A 27,359-nucleotide genomic window follows, 5' to 3' on the forward strand; every position below is an offset into this window, starting at 1 on the left:
AGATGTAACCGTTGTCCAATTTAGCTAGAATAGAAAATTGGTGACAGAGGTACAATGACCTAAGATAGCTGACCAAAAGAAGAAAAAAAACTTGCATTTATGTAGCACTTTTCATAGCTACGTTAATGTCACAAGCCAGTTTACAGCCAATTATGTACTTTTAGAAATGTAGGCAGTGTTATAATGTAGGAACTACAATATAATGTTGAGTGACGGATAACTATTGGGCAGGAAACAGGATAATTCCCCTGCTCTTTGAAATAGGGCCTTGGGATGATTTACAGCTGCCCGGGAAGACAGAGGGGCTTCCAGTTTAATGTATCATCTCAAAAATGGAATGAAAGAGTTGCATTTGTGTAATTCACTGCTGTTATCTACAGGTGCAAGCTTTAATCAATCAGTAAGTTAGTTCCAGTTCTTCAACTAATTCTGTTATGGGATGTGGGTTTCGCTGGCTAGGCTAACAATTATTGCTCTTCCTTAATTGCCCTTGAAGGTGGTCGTGAGCTGCCACCGTGATTTTCCACATAGTGAATAGATGCCAGCGTTGTAGCTGTACTGGGACAGCTTGGCTAGGGGTGCAAAAAGTTCTGGAGCGCAAGTCTTCAAAACTATTGCTGGAATATTGTCAGGAGGCTCCTATTGTTCCAGGGAAAGCCATATGTATGCATTTTTTCGTGTGTATGAACAGAAAAACATTTCAATTCATGAATTTAACATAAGCATGCAAAAGAATGTTTATTGTTACAGACCTTTTGTAATAACAGTTTTCACAATCTCAGTTACATTCAGTGAACCAGTATGGACCTCATTTGGGCAACCCCTTAGCGCAATAATCTATGTACATGAAAGATTTGACCTACACCCCTCAGAAATTGTGACAAATCTAAATTTTATGCCATGCTTGCAGAACAAAAGGATTAAAGAAAGGAAGTAATTTCCATTTTGCTTTCACAGAAGCATTCCCAACAGCAGTAAAAGTACCTAATTGATCTCGGGTGTGTATTTTTGCCACAATCTCACCTTGTATCCTTAAAGGTAAATGTCAAATTGCACCCAACGTTCTATTAGCAGCTAAATTATTATTTGGCTTAATACTCCTGTTCAAAATATACAGCACATCCTTTATTGCGAGCAGTGCAACAGGAAATTTACCAGTAACATTAAGTTTAAAACTGGAGAATGGCTTTTTGGGTCAATAAATCAGTCACTTTGCATGAGTTCAACCCCTCCACCTGCTCCCTATATCCATCGATCCCACCACTCTCCTGTGACTCGTCTAAGTGGCATTCGGGAAGATATTGCTCACTTCAGTGTGGTAACCTATCACATAATTTCAAGATTGTAGAATCAAGACTTTGCCAGTTCGAAACTGTTTGTAATAATGAGATTTGACTGCCTATGTATATATTTCTGTACCCATTCCCAAATAAACATAATGAAAACAGAATCATATTACCATCATTGCTATAAAAAGCACATTGCTGAGAGAGCACAGGCGAACACTGTTGAACTTTATTTAATTTTTTTTAAAAACTGTATACTATTTTCTTAAACAGATTTGCTTAGTCCTATAAAAGGGTTCCTGTCTCTTTGAAACTATCCCGTAAAGTACCTTTCCAAGTTTTTTCGCTGTTAATGTAAAATTGTAAGGAAATAAACGTAACTATACAAATATTTATTTAAATTCCAAGATTTTAGTAACAATAAGAGCAGTCAGAATTAAATATCTCTTTAATAAGAACATACATACAGTATGCAGATGGCAGGTAGGTATTCTAAGCTGTCAGCCCATTTTAGAAATTTGTTTTTATTATTTGTTGAAATGCATCTTTTAGACAGCTGTACTTGGACTACCAGGTCCAGCACCAAACTTTACCAGACCTGCCGTGAGCTTAAGGACCATGCCAGGAAACCCATGCGACATTCATAGGAAAAGTTAATAGTTTACTCTGGACCCCACCTTAAAATCAATCTAACAGGGCCTCCTTGTAAGGCATTCATATACAAACACAGACCCAGCATGCATTAAAGGCGTTAGATTTACATGATACATGTTCAGGGGGGCTTGAAAATCTTTCACCCTCATTCACAATGATGTGCCTCTGATAGAGACAAGTTGTTTGGGAAGTATGAACATTTGATAACATTGTGTGCATTGTCACTGTGCATTTGTACTTGTAGGATAACCTAAAGCACACTTTTAGATTGGGTATATAAATGGAAAATGCAATAAAGCTATCAGTCTTCCTTTTGAAACCAAGGAATTACCACAAAAATGTCAAGTTGCTCTTTTACTGAGTTTGTGATAGTTTCCAATGTTGAGTTTAAAATATTGAAAACCAATGCTGCAAGTAATTAAAGGTATTGCTTTTAAAGTCTCTGAACCATTAATATTAGGGACCACTTATTTGGTCTCTAATCTGTACTGAATTAGCATATTCATTTACTATACTGCAAATTACCCAGGGTTCTCACTTTGGTTACTATTCAAAGACAGGGAAACTAGGGATGAGACAACAGAGGATTGAGTCCATAGAAGTGAGGATAGTGCCAGAGAGTTGGCACATAGCTAATGCTGTTGCTAAGGGAGATGGAGCAATTCCTAAGAACCACACACTAGTCAACTTAATCTACATTAAAATAAGCAATACAAGAGCATGTGCAGACAGAAAATATAATTTGGAAAATACACCATGTGAATTCTACAAGACTAAGTCATGTTAAACTAACCTGCTCGAATCCATTGAAAAGGGAACAGAAAAAGCAGGCAAGGTCAATGGAGATGCTGTGCTTGAATTTTCAAAAAAGCCTTCAATAAACTAAGACAGCGTAACGTCATGACAAAAGTTAGGGCATGTGGAGTTGGGACAAATAGCTGAATGGTAAGCAGATTGGCTAAAAAGGTGTATAGCAAACACTGACCAAGATTGCAACTTGTATGTATAGGACCTGAGAAAACTTGCAAACTGGACAATCAAGTGGCAAATGCACTTTAAATGCGGGGAGATACATTTTGGTTGAAAAATGGAAACATCACCCGCATGTTGGAAAATAAGAAACTGAATGGAGTAGAAGTTCAACGGGTTCTTGGGGATCAAGTGAACAAATCACTAAAGGCTGCATCTCAGATTAATAAAGTAATTCAAAATGCTAATAATGTTTTATTTTTAGAGATATAAAATTTCAAGTAGCAACATTCTGTTAAACTACATGATCTTGGTCAGTCTGCACTTAAGTGTTAAACACAGTTTTGGTCACCTTAGTACAAAAAGAGTGTAGAAACTTTGAAGAAAATGCAAAAAAGATGTGCACAGATGGGAGTAATAAATACAAGCTATTTACTGATAAATCCAAGAAGGTAAAAAGGAGAAATTTCTTTCCACAAGAGTGCTTAAAACATGGATCTCACCATCACAGGGAGTGGTTATGGCAGGTTGCTTGTCAACTTTTCTTTTGAAAATATCTAAATACATGAGAAAAAGGAATAGAAAAATATTTTGAAAGGCTGAGAAGGTTTTGATAGCAGGGGCGGAGACTTGCCTGAGTATAAATATCAGCATGCACTAGATGGGCCAAATGCATGTTTTCTGTGCTGTATCTTCCATTTTGCAATTCTAGCAGTTTGCATTAAATGTATACAGATATGGGTTACAAAAAGATTGAGATAGTATACAATGTCTTTCAGTGAGCTAGATGCTGGTATTCGCTTGACTCACATAAATGGTGTCTGTTTGGGAGAAGAGTCAGATAACAATGCATGGAATGGTACCCCAACAAAGGGGTCAGTGCCTTCTCAAATGTATCTATATTACAAGCTACTTAATTTTGTATAACTTTTGCCGGCAACAACAATACAATAAATGGGTTACACACGTGTAATCAATTAATCATTAAAATCGTTGATGGTGCTGTTCGGTGAGTTGAGGTTTACTGACAGGTTTGTTTTTCACATGGGTGGTATGAATTTATAAAACGTTGCTATATGTAGGCTTAACATGAAGAAAGGTCAGCCAGCCTTCCTATTTCCTTTCTTTACAAAAAGAAGCAAGTTAGACAACATAAACCTTTTGGCAAGAGGCAATCAAAAAAGATTATTTTGGAGAGAAGCGGAGTGGAGTAGAAGCAGGGCAGCCAAAAGAAAATGAGTAGAGTGACAGCATGAATCTGTATCTAAATTAACCATTTCCCTCAGACTTTAAGAATACCTAGCTTGGAAAATGTGACACTGGTGCAGTGGAGGGGGATGTGTACTTGTGAAGCTCACTTCTTAGTGTGAAATATATCTCAATCAAACTGATCTACATTCCATGCTGACCAGTGTATGTTAAACACTGAGTTCTTCTGTATATTAACTTTCAGCTAAATAGTCCCTGTAGAAGTATAATCTAAATCCAATTGAAATTATGCTGCAGCAATAAATTGTAAACAACTTCAACTTTCACATATGCATTAGATCAATACTGATTCTTGGGTTATCAATTAACCCAATTGATAATTGGGTTAAACAGCGGCATAGTTCACACAAAAAGGCTTAAGGTATGGACCAAGACCAATTTCACCCAGTATAAACAGTATCCTTTTAAATATGCAGTTTGTGCTCCCTGTCAAAATTATTGAATTCTACACCTGCACATGGTAACACTATGGGCAGATTTTCTCAGAAAAATTCTAATTGACGAATGGGCGAGAAAATGGGCGGCTTCTCACCCATTTACCTAGTGAGGTAAGGGGTGGTAATTTACAACACTCAGCGCAATACCGAAGTCGTAATGTGATCCCTTCTAGCAGGAGGAGTGAGCGGAGCATATGCCGAAAAGCCGACGGCAGACTGGTTGAAGTGCCATTACACAGTATTCACAGTACACTGGGAAATCTGCCAATCTCCCATCGCCTCAGACTCCCTGATCACCAGCTCCAATCTCTGATCGCTGGCCCGACTGACCAACGCTAGCCTTCCAATGCAGAGTCCACCCCCGCACCTCTGTCGGTCAGGCCCCACCCCATTGGCTCGGCCCAGTGCTCATTGGGCAGTGCCAGGGTGCCCAGTGGGCGGTGCTAGGGGTCACCTACTCATCAACCTGCCTTGGTTACTTCTTGCACCAACAGTCCTCCAATAAGGCATTCTTTGAGGGAATATTGCAGTGAATAGACTACACTTTGACTCCTTGCATACCATCTCAGTATACTATGGCAACAGTCCATTACTGTGCACTCTTATTTATCAGTAATGATGTTTCTTCTTCAAAGATCTTTCATGTCAATCCGCGGTGAGCTGATTCCGTTTCTGGTCCGAAAGCAGTTTGCTGCTCCTAACTCTACTCAACTTTCTAAAGCTGATGCCAGTGAAGATCAGAAGAGGAACTCCAAATCTGTAGGTTAGTCCAGTGAGCTGTGTTTTGTTCTTAATGAATTTTATAACCATATTAGGACTGTAGTCTCAATCTACACAAAATCAAAAATAGATTTGATTTTTTTTAGCTTAATTCCAAGGATATATTGATGCATCGGAGTATTTTCCTTTTAAAGATCATGGCCGGAATTTTCCAGCTGTTCACGCCAGTGAAAGTGAATTTGGTGCTCCGCCAAATCTCTGTTCACTGCAGTGGAACCAGAGAATCCCGCTGGTGTGAACAGCTATAAAACTCCAGCCCATATTTCTTTAGGAACTTTGAAAGTGTAAGTGTTTCTAATTTTTCATTGTGAGAAAACCTACTGATCTCCTTGAAGGAATATCAGGAGATCCCACTTAATTTTCCCCTTATCTCAAGCAACTGAAATATTTTAAGATAAATTTGCAAGTTTAAACTAATCATCCAAATGTGAGTTGTTTTAATTTAAAAGCTTTGCATATTTTTCAGTGGCATTCAGTGTGTGCTCAATTTCACACTGATACAATATTACTCTCTGTATATTCTCAACACAGCATTTGCATGGTACATATTATCTGTTTTTAAGAGAGATTTAATTTAAATTTAGATTTGGTTTAAGTTAGTTGCATGCACCTAATTACTCAGCTCTATATCAACCCTTTAAACCATTCTAGATTCAGGAGGAAGGAGAGGATGCATAGGGGCCCGTTGGAGCGGTCAGCAGTGTAGACTCATAGCGTCAGGGACTTGGATTTGATTTCCCAGCTGGGTGACTATCCATTCTCCCTATGTCTACATGGGTTTCCTCTAGGTGTTCCGGTTTCCTCCCACAGTCCGAAAGGTGTGCTGGTTAAGGTGTATTCACCATGCTAAATTCTCCTTCGTTGTATCGGAACAGGTGCCAGAGTGTGGCACCTCGGGGATTTTCACAGTAACTTCATTGCAGTGTCAGTGTAAGCCTACGTGTGACTGATAAATAAACGTTAAACTTTAGCTGGAGAGGGAACACAAGTTGGTATAGGGAGAGGGGAATCCCTCTTTCCAGCCACGTCTATCATTGAGGATGATTCTGACCTTTCCCAATGTAAGACTCATTTCTTGCATTCAGGGCTCTGGTTCTGAGAATGGACAAAGATCTCTGGTAACTCTTCCCCTCATTACTGCAGAAACAAATTCCTTTTTAACTTTCCTTCGAACTCTAAGATAAAAGCAAAATATTGCAGAGAATAGAGCCAATGTTTTGACTCTGGATGATCTTATGCTTATTGAAATGCTCTCTCAAAGTGCCTCTTCCATTTTGCACCTTGGATCTTAACGGATCATTTTCTTGTTTATGTTCCATAAGTTTTTGTCTGTACATTTTTTGCCTCAGTGCTGGCCAGGCTGGGTGTCACACTCATGTCACTTTGCTGATGCAACATCTATGTTGTATGATTAATATCCCACCTAAGATCTTGAATCTGGAGGTGCAGATTGACTTGTTTCTTTCCAATGGAACTCCTTTTCTTTATCTAACAGCTTTTTTAACTCTCGAGGTGTTTTGTTCCATCTCCTGTGTGGTTTCACCATCTCACTGCATAGTATCATGCACTGTATGCCAGAAAGTCTCCACTTTTCACGTGTTTTCCACTCTGTTGTTCACCTTATAATCAATAAAATTGACAGCATCATGAAAGCAAACTTAGCCTTCCTTCACAGAAGTTCAGGCTGTAATGCTTGAACTCTTCACCAGAGATGTCGTCAAGCTTCCTCAGATATTGTGAGGACATTGGCCGGGATTTCACAACCTCATTCAGGCGAGGCTCGTAAAATCCCACCCGAAGCCAACGGAGAAATTCATTCTGCGAGCCTCACCTGCTCCAGTTCAGGGCGGGTGTGCCAGTAAAATTCCGGCTACAGTCTTCATGATTATCGTGCTGTCCATATTTGTTCATATAACCTTTCCTAACCCAAGCTGGTAATTCTAAGGGATCAAACTTCCACTTTTGATATTTTACCAATGAAGTGTCCAGCCTTTTAGTCCTGTCCCTTTGCAATTGCTAAGAACTGTCAGTTTTAAAGTGGTATTTAACTTAAATTTAGATCCAGTTTAACATAGTTACATGCGCTTAATTACTCAGCTCCAACTCAACCCTTTAACTTGTTTTAAATTTGAAAGAGACTCAACCATTAGGCAAAAGCAAGTCTGAAACAGGATACAAGATCAAAATTTATTAAAAAGGGAAAAGGTATACTTACCAATTCACTCTTATACCTTTTAATTTGGGTAATCACCCCAGCTAGAAGTGTAAGTGTGCCACAGATTCCCTTGCTAGCTGTGCTTTTTCTCAAATCCTGCTTTGGGAGCACCCAGTTCCTCAGTGACTATATTTGCAGACAACAAGATGATCTTGAAATCCTCTTTTAACCCTTGAATTAACATTACTGTATCTCAATTGCACTACTTATTCAATTGGCAATTCTTGTTACTGAGTTAATTTTATTGGATTTGACCATTTATGCACAGTGGTGGAGGCTGCCTCGCTAAATATTTTTAAGACGCGGGTTGATGGGTTTTTGATGAGAGAGGGGATTAAGGGTTATGGGGAGAAGGCGGGAAAGTGGAACTGAGCCACGACAGATCAGCCATGATCTTATTGAATGGCGGGGCAGGCTCGAAGGGCTAGATGGCCTACTCCTGCTCCTATTTCTTATGTTCTTAAAAGAGCTCTGGGACATTATCTGAGTTTGAACAAGTCTCCATTCATTTTCTTGCTACTGCTTCAGGTAGTCACAGTCAGTGACATTGTGTGTTACTGCAGATAGCACCGCAAATTAATACATACACTTTAAATATTAACATATTATCCAGCCTTTTAATAACTACTTAGTGAATTACTTCTCCTTCAATTAAGCATTGGGTCTCGCTACTTATTCAATCATCTGTTGCTGACTGAATGCTATCGTATGTGAATTAATTAATATATGTGAATGACTATAAAGTGAAGAAAATAAAAATGGCTCCTTTGGCCAATATTAATACAAAATTGTACCTTGAACTATTTAGCTTACCATAGTGAATATCATGTAAAACCTTCCTTTTAAATGGTCAAGTTAAGTTAGAATCTACTATTCAAACCTGCTTAGAGTATTTGTGCAGTAATTTAACAGCTTCAAGCAGAGGAACCTTGCTGTAGTACCAGGTAGAAAGTATTTATCATGCACCATATCTGACAATTCTCACAGGGTCTTTTACCAGTTGTTGTTACATTGAGTCATTCCTCCAGATCCTAGATCGTTATTTTAGTTAAGTTAGCAGTAGAAACTCCAAAGAGCAGAGCTGAGGAGCATTAAATCCCTGTGTTACATTGATTGGCATGGTAAATTCATGATGTCAATTATTCAGTCATGGGTGACATAACGCAGGCAATGTTTCCCCTTATAATTTTCCCCTTGCAATTTTCTTGTGGACTACTTGTTCACCTGTGTTGTATAGCACAGAGTGAGCCAACTACATCTCTATTTTAAAAACTGAAATCTTTGTGTGTACCTTGAACCTCAAGTGAAAGGGGAGACCTGGTGGTATTGTTGCTAGACTATTAATCCAGAAAGTCAGCCAATGTTCTGGGGTTGCAGGTTCAAATCCTGCCCTCGCAGATGGTGGAATTTGAATTCAATAAAAAAATCTGGAATTAAGAATCTACTGATTACCATGAAACCATTGTTGATTGTCAGAAAAGCCCATCTGGTTCACTAATGTCCTTTAGGGAAGGAGATCTGCCGTCCTCACCTGGTCTGGCCTACATGTGACTCCAGAGCCACAGCAATGTGGTTGACTCTGAACTGCCCTCTGAGCAAGGACAACAAGGGATGGGCAATAAGTGCTGGCCAGCCAGTGACACCCATGACCCATGAATGAATAAAAAAAAGTACGGTGCAGTAAATGGTAAAATCCTTAATATCACTGTTCCTTCATCAGTTAAAAATCCTGTAATTCAAAAACAATTAAATGAGAGCAGGACTCTGCCTACTCCGCCACGTCAAATACTCTGCATCTGGAGAGCTTGAAATCTGCAATAGACTTAACCTAACTGACCACACTGCAACAGTGGTCTTTCATGTAATTCACTTGTTGCCTGAATCTCTTACCCACATAAAATTGGGAAAATTACAGGATGCCATAGGCTTATTGTTAATTAACAATTAACAGATTGTTAATTTAATCTGGAGGCAAGATGGAGTTGGGAACTCCCCATATCGAGCTCCTCATATCAACCTCCCCATCGAAGAAGCTGAGCATTTGTCACTACATTTTTCTAAAAGAAACAGCAATTTGAGAATTATGATTGTTTGCTGCTTCATGTTTTTTAAACTGTCTTTTTGGGCATTTTTGGAAGAGAGGTGACTTTTTTGTTCTGCATATATAGTCTCTAAGAATGGCTGTGAGAGAATTGAGTAATGCAACACCCCTAAAACTGAAATTGGGCATTATTACAATTAAGAACAATGTTATTTTAAATTGTTTTAAAATGAACCACTTTTTATAAATATAAGACATAGTCAAAGTGAAGGGGCATTTTGTTGTCTGCCGCAATATTAATAAGCTATCATTAGAGTTTAAAACTCCATTTGATATCTGGATAATTTGTAAACATTTAGTCCAGTATAATTAGAGGATAAAACATAGTGGGGGAAATTCTCCAGCCTCCCAGCTGCATGTTTCTCAGGAGTGGGAGGTGGAGTGCCGTTTGCTAGTGCAGGATTCTCTTGTCCGCTGCTCTCAGTGGCATTTCCCACTGATGTTGCCCCATGCCACCGCAAAACCGTGGGAGGAGGTGTGCTGCCGGCGGGACAAGAGATTCCTGCCAGTGTATTCAGCCAGAGAACTCCTCCCAGTATCTCGTTTTATCTATAGAACCTGGATTTGGATAGAAGTGATGAGTTTGTGTCAGATATATACTTCAACCCTGTCCTTAATTAACCAGTTCCTAGTGGTGCAGATCCAGTACACAAACCTGATTATAATGTACCTAAAATTGGTATAGAATTATCAGTCCTGCTCAAACACACCTGTTTTAGAACTATAATTCATCCTGAAGCTACCACTGGTATTGTGAATTTTCATAACTGCACGGTCTTTTGTTCTGCTGGCAAATTCACTTCTTTGCAGTCATTTTGCTCAGCATTACTTGTACTTACAGGTTTGTTTGTGTGTTTGTTAAAGATATATTCAGTTATGCAAAAGAGGATGATCTTCTGAATTTAGCCAGAGAAAAATCATTTTGGAATGACCACCATGGAGATATGAATGATCCATATCATGGAACCAAACTTCGTTGCTATGTTCATATTATGAAGGAAGGGATATGTTATCGTGTAAATACTCTAGCTTCATATATCGAAGCTAACCGACAGGTAAGACGTGTATCTTAATAGTGAAATCACCAGTTTTATTTATGTAGCTGTCAGTCCATGAGGAGGATCAAAATTAATCATTTAAATAATTGTTATGATTAACATCTTTTTTATTTATTGCTGATTATTGCTATGTTCTGGGAAGAAGGGAGGTGAAATATTGAAAACGTATTTTAACCATGAGTTTGGATGTCAATTTGGCGATAATGGGCAACACGGTCACACAGTGGTTAGCACTGCCCCTTCACAGCTCCAGGGACTTGGGTTCGATTCCCAGCTCGGCTCACTGTGTGGAGTTTGCACATTCTCCTTGTGTCTGTGTGTGCTCCGGTTTCCTCCCACAGTCCAAAGATGCGTGGGTTAGGTTGATTGGCCATGTTAAAAATTGCCCTTAGTATCCTGAGATGCATAGGTTAGGGGGATTAATGGGTAAATATGTAGAAATATGGGGGTAGGACCTGGATGGGATTGTGGTTGGTGGGCCGAATGGCCTCTTTCTGTACTGTAAGGTTTCTATGATTTCTATGAATGGAAGTAACTAAACTCAGCAATGTGAGGGAGCAGAATTTACTTCTAAGTGAGTAGGTTATGAGTTAAAGCTTGATTTGAGCATCTTTATGTTTTTGTTCACTGGAAAGTACTCAGCTCCATCATTTTTAGGGAGTGTTAAATTGAAAGTTTTAATCAGCTCTATTATTTGGGTATAAAAATTCCAATGGAATGTTTCAAAGAAGAGCAGGGGAGTTTGTCTGTTCAATATTTGTCATTCGATTGATATTACTCAAACAGGTTGCATGGTCATTTAGTGTATTGCTGTTTGTGACTGTGTGCAGATTGTGTGCCTTAGTTACCTAAATTACTACAGTGACTACACTCCACAAGTACTTTGTTGGCTTGTGAAGCACTTTGGGAGGTATTGAGGTTATGGAAGGTCCAAGTTAATGCAAATTCTTTACAACCTGCTTTTGGGGGAAAACATCGGACTAAACCTTTGAAAAGTTGTAAATATTTCAAACATTGAAAATATTGAATATTTGAGCACAGAAACAAATAGGAATACCCACTGACTATATGCATTTTGAAAATCTGTTTGATAAGTTGTCACATAATATGAGGTGCATGATGTTATAAAGGAATGTAACTACGTGAATGTAGAGGTGGCGAGGGCGACACAAAGCAAATCAGAAAGGTAAATGGATGGTTTTGGTTTGGCAGAATATAAGGAGTGATCTGTGCTCAAATTTCTTTTCCATTTTTATATAAATAATTTGGACATTGGCACAGAGGAATGGAGTTGAAGTTTGCTGATACCAAATTTTTGACCTGATAAACAGAAATCATACAGGAAGTGGAAGAGGATATGAATTTTCAGACTAGCAAATGGAGTTCAGTGCACTAAAATGTCAAATAATCCATTTTTTTTTAAAGGTGAAAAGAAGTAAAGCTTTGAATGGCATATGAATTTTAACAGAGCAGAGACCTAGGAATTGTATAGAACTTTAAGGTAGAAAAAGCTTTAAAAAGGGTCAGCTGAAACTTTGGGCACAGAATGTAAAACAGGGAGATAATATTAAATTTCTGCAAAATGTCGGCAACAGAAATATTGGACTATTGCATGTAGTTCTGAACACTCCATTATAGGAAGGACATTAGAGACGTGGATAGATTATGGAGATAATTCATTAAAATACCACAACAGTGAAAAGTTATGGTTAAAAAGCTGGTTTCCACTAGATCAAATAAGCAAATGAGGGATACAAGGGATTTTTGAAGATTTTCAAAGATTTTAGATGATAATTGGTGAGTTTTATCTCTGTTGCTTTGTGAATCAGTAATGAACATAAGAACATAAAAATAATGAGCGTGAGATTCAGCATTATTACTAGCAGAAAGACTGAGTTAGTAGACTTTTTTGACGTAGAGTGTCATTAGACTATAGACTGCTTTACTGCAAATCACTTGAGACAGAGAGAGACCATGGGTGGAATCTTCAAGTCCTGCCAGCAGCAGGAAGCTTGACTGGCAGGTGAATGTAATTAGGTATGAGGCCAAAAATCAGTTTCCGGACATCGGATGAACTTTTGGAATTCTGTTCTTGAGACATTAAATGCAGGTTGAGCTTCCTAACGAACAATATTACATATTCATTAAAGGCTGCCTCATTGGTATTAAGTTCTCCTAACAAATTAAGTTTACTATTAGTCAGAAATTAGAACATTCAGTTTTACAACTGCACAAAATGTCTTGAACTTGGCAAGGAAACCTTCTTCCACAATTAGCAGTGAATTTTTAAATTTTTTTTCATGGGCTGCAAATGTTGCTGGCATTTATTGACCCTCCTTAACGACCCTAGAGAAGGTGATGGTGATGGCCTTCTTGAACCCCTACAGTCCATGTGTTGCATAGTGTTCTTTAGAAAGGCAGTCCTAGGACTTAGACCCATCAACAGCGAAGTAATGGCAATATAGTTCCAAGACAGGATAGTGTGTGAAGGAAACTTATAGGTGGTAGTGTTCTCTACCTTACATGGTAGAGGTTGTGGGGTCTGGAAAGTGCTGTTGAAGGTGCCTTGGTGAGTTGCCAAAGGGCATCTTGTAGATGATACGCGCTGCTGCCACTGTGCATTGGTGGTACTGGAAGTGAATGTTTAAAGTGCTGGATGGGGTGTCAATCGGGGGGACTGCTTTATCTTCAATGATGTTGAGCATCTTGTTCAAGTTGTACTCATCCAGGTTAGTGTAGAGTATTTCATTGCAGCCCTGACTTGAGCCTTGTAGATGGCCAGGCATTGATAGGCGCATTACTGTGGAGAATATACCAGTTGACAGTGAGTGACAGTTAACTACCAAGCATTGCTTAAATGGTGCACTGGTGCATTCCCCATGGCATCTCTTCTACCAATCAAAGTCTATTTGTCAACCATATCTCTTCTAAATTGTTGTTTTCCCTTGATATTGGTATTCTTGCCAAGTGTCCTGATGAGTGCAAGCCAAAAAGCTTTGACATGTCCAAGGTTTTTATTAGTAATGCTGAAGATGTTTATTTTTAAAGTTGCTTTAAAAGTAATTCCTGTTCCCCTCAGCCTTTCAAGTATGGATTTGTTTGAATACAAATGATTTGGGTTCATTTTCATTAGGTACATGAATTGAGTGGGTTAAAAAATTATCTGGTTTTATGTTAAAAATAAACAAGCACATGCAGTTTTGTTCGAATGATGGTGAATCCATGTAGGTTCTGACAGCAATGAGGTTTGGAATGATCTTCTATGGAAAGCAATTCAATTCATGAAAAGGAAGGATACACATTTATTCAGGTGCAAAGTTCAATCCAAGAGCATTTTTATGAGCAGTGCTTCACTGCAGAACATAAGGTACAAATCTTGATTTGAATCTTTAATGTAAGAAATAAAATTGTATTTGTAATAGGATTGTATGTATGCATAACTGACTCACTGCTGAAAATACAATGATGTTAAACGTATTGTAAACAATGGAAGAGGAAAACTTACTTTGAAAACATTTGCTTTGAACCAGTCATCATACCTATCTTCTTTAATACTTGGAAATTTGGAGAAATCTTACATGAGAGTGGAGAGATATGACTATATCAAAGTAAAATGAGCATTGTAGTCAGATTGGAGTTGTTGAGTGTATTATCTTGTGATGGGAATAACCACCTGCAATAAGAATGCCTTAGAACATAAGAAATAGGAGCAGGAGTAGGCCATCTAGCCCTTCGAGCCTGCCCCGCCATTCAATAAGATCATGGCTGATCTGTCGTGGCTCAGTTCCACTTTCCCGCCCTCTCCCCATAACCCTTAATCCCCTCTCTTATCAAAAACCCATCAACCCGCGTCTTAAAAATATTTAGCGAGGCAGCCTCCACTACTTCAACGGGCAGAGAATTCCAGAGATTCACCACCCTTTGAGTGAAGAAGTTCCTCCTCAACTCCGTTCTAAACTGCCCCCCCTTTATCTTGAGGCTGTGCCCCCTAGTCCTACTGTCCTTTCTGAGTGGGAAGAGTCTCTCCACCTCTATCCTATCCATCCCATTCATCATCTTATTATGTCTCAATGAGATCTCCCCTCATTCTTCTAAACTCTAACGAGTACAAGCCTAGTTTATTCAGCCTCTCCTCATAGCTCAACCCCCTCAACTCTGGTATCAGCCTAGTAAACCTCCTCTGCACTCCCTCCAAGGCCAAAATATCCTTGCGTAAGTGCGGCGCCCAAAACTGCACACAGTACTCCAGCTGCGGCCTCACCAATGCCCTATACAGCTGCAGCAAGACCTCCCTACTTTTATATTCAATCCCCCTCGCTATGAAGGCCAGCATCCCATTAGCCTTCCTGACCACCTGCAGGCTGGGTTTTTGCGACTCATGCACAAGGACCCCGAGGTCCCTCTGCACCGTCGCCTGCTGCAGTTTTTCGCCACATAAGTAATAGTCCTTCCTCCCATTATTCCTACCAAAGTGGACCACCTCGCACTTGCCAACATTAAATTCCATTTGCCAGTTCCTGGCCCATTCGCCCAGCCTATCTAGATCCTTCTGCAGACTCTCCACACCCTCCGCGCAATTTGCCGTTCCACCAATCTTGGTGTCATCAGCAAATTTCGACACCATACACTCGGTTCCCTCCTCCAGATCATCTATATAAATGGTAAATAGCTGAGGCCCCAGCACCGACCCCCGGGGCACTCCACTAGTCACCATCCGCCAATCCGAATAGCATCCATTGACCCCCACTCTCTGCCTCCTATTTGACAACCAATCCTCTATCCACGCTAACACCCTACCCCCAACTCCATGCCCCCTTACCTTCTGCAATAACCTCTTGTGAGGTACCTTGTCAAACGCCTTCTGAAAATCAAGAAAGACCAAATCCACCGGCTCTCCTCTATCCACCGCCCTAGACACATCCTCATAGAACACCAGTAAATTTGTCAGACACGACTTCCCCTTAACGAAACCGTGCTGCGTCTGCTCGATCAAGCAATTCCCCTCAAGCTGCCTCGCTATTTCCTCCTTGATGACGGATTCTAACATTTTACCTACAACAGACGTTAAACTAACCGGCCTATAATTCCCTGCCTTTTGCCTGCCACCCTTCTTAAACAACGGCGTAACATTAACCGTTTTCCAATCTTCCGGCACTTCCCCGGAATCCAGCGACGTTTGGAAAATAACCACCAAGGCATCCACTATCACCTCCGCCATTTCTTTCAGAACCCTTGGATGCAGTCCTGGGGACTTGTCCACAATCAGTCCCTCCAGTCTGTCGAGCACTGCCTCTCAATAACAATATTGTATGTAGGAGTAATATTTTGCAGAGAAATTAGTGCTTACAAATAAATATATTCCATAAATACACCAGGCTTTTTATTATTTGTTTGACCAGTTATAAAGGTATTTTTCATTTTTAGAACAGTCATTTGCTTCCCTTTTTCATTCCAGTTCAGATTTTCTGAAAACCTGGCTTTTCCTTCATGCAGACGTGTTTTTCCCTTAAGATTAATGAACATTGTTAAAACTATGGGATAAGAAGCAGCCAACAAAGTTCTGATAACAATCCAGTTTTTTAAAAATACATCATGAACCCAGTGTGTGAAATAGACAAAAATTTGATCTTTCCAAATATTTCTAAATTAATAACATTTTTTACTTTCACTGCTATTATGCAGTGACTGCTGCACATTGTAAAGATATTGGTAAATAGATAAGACTGGTGTGTAAAGTTAAGGGCATCATGACTGGTGTTGATAGAAAATGATTAAATAACCAACCATGCATCGATCGCATTATTTCTGAAACAATTGCATTATTTCTCTGGCAATTAACTGGATGAGACGTTGATCAACTAGCAATGTTTTGTTATAATTGCTAATCTTTAAGTCTCAGTTGCATGAAATGCGCTGGTTTGACTATTCACTACAGCAAGAAAGATTAGATATTATAAATTCCACTCTGTGATTTTGGAATTAGCATATACATAGGTGATATTTAAGGTGTAATTTTATACTCGTTTACATAGAAGCATACATTGAAAATAGAAGCAGGAGTAGGTCATTTGGCCTTTTGAGCCTGCTTCGCCATTCATTATGATCCTGGCTGATCATCAGATTTAATGCTCTGATCCTGTCGCACCTCCCTCCTCGTATCCTTTGATCCCTTTAGCCCCAGAAGCTATATCTAATTCCTTCTTAAATACACAATGTTTTGGCCTCAACCACCCTCTGGGTGAAGAAACTTCTCCTCACGTCAGCCCTAAAATAGTTGAAATAATCATCAGATTTAACTGGACTATCAAGCTCTGTGGGGTTTCACTATCCTTTCCCAAAACAATCTACTGCTTCAGAATGATTCAGAACAGCAAAGATAATCCCATAAAAATCCCCCACTCCACCCTTTCCAACCTCCCCTCCAGCAATGTGTGACAAGCTTATGGACTCCTTTGTTAATAAAATTGAGATCATCCATTCGTCAATGGGATGGACAATAACTGCTGGCCTTCCAATCGTGCATGTAACCCAGGAACAAATTTTAAAATTCATTCAGTCTCACCTCTGCTCTTTCTTGCTAGCCAAGCCAAATCTCTCATCCTCCTCCCTCCAATTTCTGTATTAATGATTCTATTTAAATGCTAGTTGTTGAAATCACATCTTGGGCATTAAGCAGTCAATCTCAATACCTCTGCAATGAATGATATATCATGCGAACGCTTTGGAATTACTGTGTTGTAATTGCTCCCAGCATTTGCTATTCTGTGTGGATTCTACATTGCTCTATATAATGGATGTCAGTCTAGCTCCAGTGATAGTCCTCTTGCCTCTGAGTCAAAAGGCCTTGAGTTCAACTCTCACTAGAAAATTCACTGCTAATAGATGGCTGCATTGTGGGAGGCGGCAGTTTTTGGACGAGATGTTTTTCACCCAGAGGGTGGTGGGAATCTGGAATTCACTGTCTGAAAGGTAGTGGAGGCAGAGACCCTTATAACTTTTAAGAAGTATTTCCATGTGCACTTGATACCAAGGCATACAAGGCTATGAGCCAATTACTGGAAAAAGGAATTGGAATAGCTGAGTGATTTGCCTTTGACCAGCACAGACTCGATGAGCCGAAGGGCCCTTTTCTACACTGTATAGCTCTATTTTAAAGTGAGGTCTAATCTGCTCTCATGAGTGAATATAAAATATCAAAGGGCTGAGGAATTGTTTGGGTGGTCTGAACAACATTTATCCTTTGGCAAACACCATGAAAATGGTGTATCTAGTACTTTTCCTCAGTTCTGTTTGAGGGGCGTATATGCACGTTGTTTGCTGCTTTTCTGTATATTACAACAGTGACAAGGTATTTCATGGCTGTGAAACACTCTGGGACATTCTGAGGCAGTGAGGCAGGCACTCATCCCTAATTGATCCGTAATGAACAGAAATATGAAGCAACATCTGAGCATTAATGTAAATAGAATTGCAGAAAGACAAAATGGTGAAAATTACTGTTTCATTATGTAGAAATCATTTTGATTAGCCTGAGAATGTGTATGGTGACTTCTTCTAACATGGCCACTTTTGGTATATCTTCCAAAGCAGTTACTTTGGTGATGAAGAAGAAGCTGCATATCTGAAATTTACTAGCATAGTTTAATTCTGTTTCATTGAATTTGAATCTTCAACCTTAAAATACAAATGAGTTAGTGGCTCTGGTGATAAATAGTACTCCAGAATGTAATTTTTCTATTTGTCACGTAGGAGCAGCGAATCACACAATATCCTATGTTTATTCTTTGTGGCAGTGAATGCAGTTTGATTTTTCTTTTACACAGTATAATTTGGAGAATGGTGGATAGCCTACTTGTGTTTTTATCTTCCAGGCTCCTAAATTTGTGTCAGCTTTATCACAAGAAGAATCACTAATCCATCCTTCAGCACAAATTACTGACAGATATATGGTGAGTAGTGAGATGTGCAAATAACACCACTGAATCTTGTGCCTTCTAGCTAAGCACAGTCAATTCTATTGTGCTCAAGTCAATCAGAATCAATTGAAATGCTTAAATGTTAGCAGAATCACAGCCTTGATCTCCGGAATTTGGATGTACTTTCGCATGATTTTCTGCCCATTAAAATGAATGGATAAAAAAATTGTGGGAGTAATATTTGACTAAATTCCCAACTTATATACATGAGACTGCGCTCCAGGTGTACAATTTTGTAAAATTCCATCTACAGATGTCACTTATGGCAGTGTTTTTAACTAAATATAATTTTCTGAACTCTACAGGTAGCCACCATTCTTTTTGCTTCTGTAATTGCTCTGATCATGCTAGCTGAAACTCTATTAACAAGTAGTACAATGGGAACTAACACACAATTCCTTTCCAAACTGAATACTGTCAGTTGAATCTGTAAATCTGAACATTAATCAAGGGTAAAGTTGCAACCTGGGTTTGATCTATGGTGCTATTTGAATACATCATTTGAATAGCAACCTTGTCGTGGAGATCTGCAATGGTATTGTTTTATAACCTCTGCTTGTTGTTGGTCTGGCAGGTGTAAATAAATTTAATGGCCCTGCGGTTGAAATGTATTTTCTTTCTAATGTCATCTTTAATACTTTTCAAAAGTTGTTCGCTTCCTCCCTGGGAGAGATGTCACTCCTGTGCAGAGTTGCTCTGTAGTAGTGTGATGAGAAATCAGAGCGAAATCTGAGATGACTTTTTGCTTATTCTACCCACCTTCCTTTGTCAGTGTCACCTGGTTGGCATGGAATCTTTTTGAGAAATTAAAGGCACACGTCCGCGAATCTTAACATAATATATTTCTGTGCTCCAATAAATTGTAGGACATACAGTAAAGGAAGTTTTGTCTGTCTAGCTGAATTAACCAAAAACTAATGATCGATGACTCAAGATTTTCTAAAACAATTACTGTCATTTTGCTTTCCTTTATGTAGCGATAACTTCATGTATGAGAACATTTCTGTTCTCATTTTCTGCAATTCAAGTGATTTTCTTCATATGCATGCCTTTATGGGAGGATTTTCTCGATAAACAAATGAAGAAAATATTTGGAACTAGATTTGTAACAAGAACTTCCTGTCCTTAGATGCATCAATCTCAAATAAAAAGGGGAGAATGGGCTGCTTTTCAAAACCCTGGGTGGGCTTTGTGTATCTTAACACCAGAAGCATTTCTCAGCCGGACAAAACAAACATTGACTGTAGTAAGTAACCCATCAGCCCACACACAGAGTTAGGCAATGGAGGATGTATCAGAGTACAGTAGGTCATAATTATAGGCAGACGCTTCAGACAGACCTCTTGTTTTATTATAAGGTTTTTCCTTCAGTTCATTTAGATCACAGGTTAGTTAAATATCTACTTTTTACTTTTTATTTTTCAATGACGTCTTTTGTCTATTTGAGAGAACTTAAAGGATCAGAAGTATCAAGGTGTATTATAATTTTCACAATCCCACTTTCTTTTCCAGACTGTAATTCAGATAATAGTACTTCTTTTAATGTTATGTGTAACCCTAGTGTGTAACTGTCTTTATAGAAGAGCCATCCAGAGTCAGTATTTTCATGACAGTGCACAAAAAAATCATTTTGATCAACCTCTCAATGTTATTGTTTCACTGACTCTATTTTGCACATCTCTCTCTGTCTCTCTCTCTCTCTCACTCACTCATCATCTACAAAGTTTTTTTACCCTAGCCTACCTCTATACCACAGCTTTGGTACATTTTGTGCGGTGGCAAGGTGGCACAGTGGTTAGCATTGGTGCCTCACAGTGCCAGGGACCCAGGTTCGATTCTCAGCTTGGGTGACTGTCTATGTGGAGTTTGCACATCCTCCCCCCTCCCCCATCTGCGTGGGTTTCCTCCGGGTGTTCCTGGTTTCCTCCCACAGTCCAAAGATGTGCAGGTTAGGTGGATTTGCCATGCTAAATTGCCCCTTAGTGTCAGGGAGACTAGCTAGGGTAAATGCCTGGGGTTATGTGGATAGAGCATTGGTTGGAACGTAGTCAGTGCAGACTCGATGGGCTGAATGGTCTCCTTTTGCACTGCAGGTTTCTATGATTCTATGAATAGAATAATACATTAAAACACAAGTTTTCACATCCATCGAAAATGGGCTAGTGCTGTCCCGTGTTGTTGATTCACCCACACAGAGCTCATGATGCACTATGACAAAATATTTTGAAAGGAATCCTTCCCATAATTTGAATAGACCACCAGCAGATAAAAAGCTTTCATAAAGAACTTGGCCTGTAGTACCATTGGCTAGGGAGTACAAAATGTGCTAATGTACTGGCTCTTAATGGGCTAAATTTGGTAACAAAAAAGTTCACCATTGTTTGTAGTTGAGACATTTTGTTGCACCATTTGCTGCAGGGGTACACTAAAGGTGGACAAGTCCACTTAGTGTGATCAGCTACTATTAATGCATATCCTTGCCCACCAAAAAATCATTTCCCAAGTGTTGGTTCTGTCACTAATGTGGGTAATGCAGATTGCTGTATTGTAGACCTTGTGGCTGCTTTCTAGCTGAAAACTACTGTTAACCACCTTCTGAAAATTCTGACAAGCTGGTGCCCACTTTCCACAGTATTATAGCCTGAAATGGGGTTAATTTAAACAGCCTGATTTCTCCTCTTGCCTTCTATGCATTACCAGAAAGATGTTTTTGATTTGTGTCCCTCTTTATAAGCAATGACGCATTTCCCAACTCCTTGGTTTTAGTGCAATCCAGTTTCTATTAATAACCCCATAGGATGAAAATGCAGGAGGAAAGCAACAACATTGCCTTCTTTTCACTTAGACGATAAAAAGGGGATAGAGAAAGTAAGATTTATAGGGCAAAGACGACAGAGATAAGATTTATTGTTTCACTTGTCTCCAGAATCAATGGTGTATTCCTTCACAGAGCCTGAACTGGATAATCCACTTTTCCTGTAGAATTGACTTCCACGATGACGTAGGCATGCAGAGATGAAGCAGTCTTGTCAGTGATTGTTTCTGCTGGAACTTTTATACAATGTAGATCGGGTCGCATATTTAACTTGGGCAGAGGGTTAAATATCTGACCCCATCTACACTGTGCTGCTGCTCACTAGATGGGTAGATGGAAAGATGGCAGACTGAGGGCAGTTGGTATCACAAGGTAATATTACTGGTTCGTCCTGCATTGGGGGTGGGGGGGTCATGTCACATGACTCCCACCTCTCTACTTTAACTTTGACAAAGGGTGTGTCTCTATTGCCCTCCAACTCAGGTCAAAGATACTGGGGACAAAGAAAAGGCAAACACAAATTATTGTACAATAAATCTCTTTTATTGTATTGTACTAAGTTATCACAACATTACACTAGGCATCAAACTTCATTACACACAAAATAACTAATCTCTGACTTACTTTGTTACACACAAGGTAACTGACCTTTGATCTACTCCGTTATATACAAATGTATTCAAAAAATATAAAAATTTCACAAAATATCCAAAGTCACGACTTAAACACAGAGAAACTTTCTGAGGCAAACTGATCAGATTCCAAGCTAATGGGTTTTATTCTGCTGTGTCCGAATTCATATCTCAGGATCTTGCTGCTTTTCTTAAAATAGTTAATTCCAAGTTACTGCTGCCAATGTCCCTTTGTCTCTTCTTCTATAGCGATCCTGCTGGCACTGATCATGCTTTCAGTCATGTACTCACAGGATAAGCCCTAATCAATCACTGTCTTTTTGGGCATGAATGCTCAGAGTCGTGCCTCTGTCAGGGGTCATTATTCTCTCAGGAGCACGATGCACACGGAGGGATGTGTGTTCAATCACTGTCTGTTCAAGGCACAGCAGCAGCCAGCGTCCAGTTGTTCCTTTGTTTGTTCCATTGCTGCACATCCTGATAAAGTCCTTAGTCTGATACAGATTTAGCCCTTTTAACCATCAGGTTTTGCTGGTGTCTGCACTTTACTGGCATTTTTATGAATAACCATCAGACTACGTATCCCTTTGTCTGGGTCACTGAGATTGTTAATGTTCCAACCATTAACTCTTAAAGGTAAGTTACAGGGTCCTTTGTCCTGGTAGATGAATCAACTCTAGTTGGCCAGGGCTGGTTTATGAAATGCAGATGCCTCTTTGTGGTTCCCTTTGAATTTGATATCTGCAGCTCACAAGGAGTCTCTTCAGAAATAACAAGGTGCAAATAACTTTGATCTGTCAAATAGCCTTTTTTGTTCAGGGTCACAGACAGACATAGCTTCAGCAATTTTAGAAATTAGCTATAAAGATATATATCGTGCTCCCAACAGCAGAAATGAAGTTTTACTTTCTGAAAACAGCATTTGCCAGTTGCTTCATACAGATGTCCACTGCGAGCTACCTAGGATGGTAGATCTGCCAAATGATAAGTTGGAAAATGCAGTCGTATGAAGACTTCATGCTTCCCTTCTTTCCCTTCGTTGGGAAGAGACATCCCTCTGCCTTATATTGTCTGTATATTTATAGCAAATGGCACAACTCTGACTCAGTCTTTCTTGAAGAGTATAACCAGATAGTTTTGAACAGGCTCTATAAAGCATGGTAATGAGTGTATGCAAAATATGTTTTTGCACTTGATCCTTTTAAGCTTCTGTTCTTTATCGGAATCCTGCAATGGGCAGGATTCGCCAATCTTGTCTGTGGCCATCTTGCTACAAGTGAGGATTTGATGTTCCAGCCAAAACTCCAGTCACTTTCTGCGGCACCAGAGAATCCTAGCTGTGAACAAGGGCGGAGATTTTTGGCAATTATGTTCAGCATCCCCAAAGATTACTGATCCTCATGCATTGTACATTGCAATTTAAATTCGAGCAGTGGCTTCAGAATAAAGAAGCATCAGTCATACAAAAGTCCACTATGACATTTAAATGGGTACAACACAACCTGTGAGGAGCTTCACCTGAAGTTAGGACATTTAGGCTCCATATTACAGGCAGATCATTGGAAAATCGGTGCTCAATCTTTGTTTCCACGTTATTTAGTTTAGTTGTATTTTGTAATCGGTAAATATATAAGTATCTCATTTACAATACTTATTACAACCCAGACATGTTTTTTCATTTTAATGTTATGATTCTTTCCCCCACACAGATTGGTGCTGACAGTATGATTGGCTATATGACTAAAGTGGCAGAGAAGACCTCTATTAAGCGGTCAATCATCGGGACCTCGTGCACAGTCAAAGAAAAAGTAAAAATTGCCAATTCCATAATCATGCACAATGTCACTATTGAAGAAGGGTGAGTGAAGTCGCATTAATGTGGAGAAAATAGCTGAACAATGGTTTTAAAAATGCCATTGTTTAATTCTGGTATACTACTACAGAGTGCTTTACATAATTTAGCTTGGGAAAAAAAGGTCACATTTATCCGGTCTGTCAGTCCTCCTTGTCATCCTCTGATTAAACAACACATCTTGCTCCAGCTTTTGTTGTAATGAAGCCCTGGATCAGAGGACGTTGCACTCTTGCCTTGTATAAAGGGTATAGGGTGATAAAAAAGGAAATTTGCCACAACACTCAACCCACACCACATCCCACCCCCTCGCCACCCTACAGATTCTTTGAAGATCATTGCCAATTGGCAGTATTTGAAAGAGCACAGTTTCATACTTACTATTTATAGTCCTGACTAATGCTGAAACAGACCAAAATGAATCTCTATCTGCTATCAGACATTAAAAGAAAATTGACCATGATTACTTTCTCCAAGTAGTAAATTATCTGTGGCTACTGGGAGAAAAACAGTATAAAATATTTTTAAAAAAAATGAACTCCCAAAATAGTAAAATGAAAATGTTGTACTTGGTGAAATAGCACTTTTTTTATTGCAGATGAATGAAATGCAGGTCCCACATTCATTGTAGAATTTAAAACAATTGTGCCCAAAATAAGATACCAAATATCAAAACTGCATTTGTGCTATCACAACCTTATATAAAAAAAGATTTTGCCCATCTTGCTTTCAAGATTTTGTGTAATTGTTTACCGGGAACCACCCCCACAAGTTGAGTAACAATGCATCAATAGCTTAAGTTACAAGCTGATATCTCACTGCACTTTCAGTATAATTACTTCCTTTCATAGTTCATAGATTTTCATTTGTGGGTTTTTTTTGAAATTGTTAGCTTTTCATGCTCTGGCAAGTTTTTTTTGAACTTTTGGTCCGCTTTTGATAGTTTTCTTTTGTTGTTGGGTATCTTTATATATGGTTAGGATTTATAAAGTAGAATAAATGGTTACAGAAATGATAGGAGAAAAATGATTAAATTTGGCTGAGAGTATAGTTTAAAACAAGCGAAGAGGGCACTCAGTGAATCACGTACCTTAGCCATGTGGCGTTAACTCAGTGGTGTTCAAATTATACAGCTTTTGCTGAAGACTTTCCATATCTGGTTAATGCTCTGCAACGACAAAGGTGAAAAAAATAAATATTAAAGTAAAGTTTATTTAGTAATCACAAGTACATTAACACTGCAATGAAGTTACTGTGAAGTGTTATTCACTAAGCGCTTCCATGTCACTGAAGAAGCTTCACACCAATCCATGTCCAATGACCTGCTATGGAAACTGCTCACATTTTGACAGCTGTGACAAATTCCACTGTAACTGCTAAGACAATCCTCAACATTCTAAAACTATCAACAACATTCGAAAAAGTAAATTTGGGCCCCCTGTCCCCAGTGTGAATGGATCCTTTAAAGAATTCTGGAATCTGGATGCAGATCTGCATCTTTTCCAAGAATGAATCCTTTTATTCTTTCATGGAATGTGGACAAGCTGGCTAGACCATCATTTATTGCCCATCCTTAATTGCCTTTCATCGGGGTGGCTTGTTAAGAGGGCAGTTAAGAGTCAGCCACATTGCTGTAGGCCAGACTGGTAAAGACTTCCACCCCTGAGGGACATCAGTGAGCCAGGTGGGTTTTTATGACAATTGATAATGTTTCATGGTCATCATTAGACTGTCAATTCCAGATTTTTTTATTGAATTCAAAACTGCTATGGTAGGATTTGAACCTGGGTCTCTTGAGGTTATCTTGGTTCTCTGGATATTGGTCCGCCGTCAATACCACTTCAGCACTGTCTTCCCATGTACCTCTGTGTACCTCCTGTGTACCTCCTCCGGATGGAGGATAATTTTCTTCCACTCCGGGGTTGGAGTGCATGCATACTCTGCCACAGGTGAGGCAGGTAGTGTCTGATGAAACTGGAGGGAGGGCTGCTCAAAATTTGGTACCAAGTTTCGCTGAAATCCATGCATTAATTTTTTGAGAAGTACTGTTTACCTCTGCTCATCTTCAATGGTGGAGGTAATAATCAACTTTCAATCAATGAGTGGAACATTAGTCAGCTGGTACAATAGGAAGTTGAAATGCCCTTTTGAGGCTCAAAAGGAAAAGGAATATTGAGGGTGTCTTCATGATTATTTGGGTTTAATTGCGCTGCTTTGCCCCTGATCCATGGAAGCTAGCCTAACTTTCAGTGATGTCCTAAGCAAACGGAATAGTTTCTGCACTGATTCTGAAATGGAGAATCTTCGTACTATTCAATAGCAATTTTCTTTCCAAAGTTCTGGTGAATGATTCTGTCCACCATTTCAAGAGAATTAGATAACAAATGTGATGGTGCTCAGCTGCAGAATTCAGTATCTTTTAATTTGGATGATTATTTTCTGATAATCGTCTACATCATCAGCATGTACCAAAGATGTTTACTGATAATTTTGTGGTTTTGGAAAAAAGGAGCAAATATTTTTTGTTGCACTGAATAAATAACTTCCATTTATAGGAACATTAGTCTTGTCAGCCTGTTCCAACATTCAGTTAGATTGTGATTGAACTGTCTCTTAACCCCATTTAGTCAGTTTTTCTCCAGATTTTTTAAGGAGCTTTTTTTTGCAAACTTGGAATGTCCCAAAGCATTCCACAGCCGACGAAGTACTTTTGAAATAAAAACCAAACAAGTTTGAAAACAATCAGGAGGTCAGGCAATATTGATGGAGAACAGAATGGAACATTTCATTTCCAAGATTGATTGTTTTTTCTCTCCACAAGTGCTTCCACAAAATGTGTTCCACATTTTTTATATTTCAAATTTCCTATGTTTGCAACATTTTGCTTTTATTTTGCTGAAAAGAGAGGCACGTTGCCCCAGCTTTTTGTCTTGCACTCATCAAGACAAAATGCATGAATGCCAAATTTCAAATGATCACAACAATTTGTACTATAGGAGAAAAGGGCACTGATTGGCAAGCCTGCTTTGACCAGCCAAGGTATTAGCATGGAGAATGCAACAAGGATTTTTGAGCTGCCTAAGCTCCAGGGTATTTCAAGAAAGATGCAAGGAATGTGCATGTTCCTTTTGTTTGTAGAGAATGGGAACTTGCATATGAACATGTTTCTTATAGCAAATATTCGTAGAATCCCTATGGTGCAGAAGAAACCATTCGGCCCATCAAATCTGCACCGACCACAACCCCATCCAAGCCCTATCCCCTTAACATCATGCATTTATCCTAGCTAGTGCCCCTGATACTAAGGGGCAATTT

General features: G+C 39.2%; 1 protein-coding gene across 1 annotated transcript in view; it reads left to right on the top strand.

Annotated features, from left to right (window-relative positions):
* The window catches only part of eif2b3 (eukaryotic translation initiation factor 2B, subunit 3 gamma), a 106,603-nt gene that overhangs the window by 51,839 nt on the left and 27,405 nt on the right, over positions 1 to 27,359 (top strand). The window contains exons 7-10 of the mRNA XM_080195372.1: positions 5,251 to 5,378; positions 10,576 to 10,766; positions 18,641 to 18,718; positions 23,902 to 24,050. Coding sequence (XP_080051498.1) covers positions 5,251 to 5,378; positions 10,576 to 10,766; positions 18,641 to 18,718; positions 23,902 to 24,050 — 546 coding nt within the window. The remainder of the gene's footprint in view (positions 1 to 5,250; positions 5,379 to 10,575; positions 10,767 to 18,640; positions 18,719 to 23,901; positions 24,051 to 27,359) is intronic.

This window comes from Carcharhinus amblyrhynchos, chromosome 9 (genome assembly GCF_965287045.1).
Source record: "Carcharhinus amblyrhynchos chromosome 9, sCarAmb.v2.hapA, whole genome shotgun sequence".
NCBI classification, from domain to species: domain Eukaryota; kingdom Metazoa; phylum Chordata; class Chondrichthyes; order Carcharhiniformes; family Carcharhinidae; genus Carcharhinus; species Carcharhinus amblyrhynchos.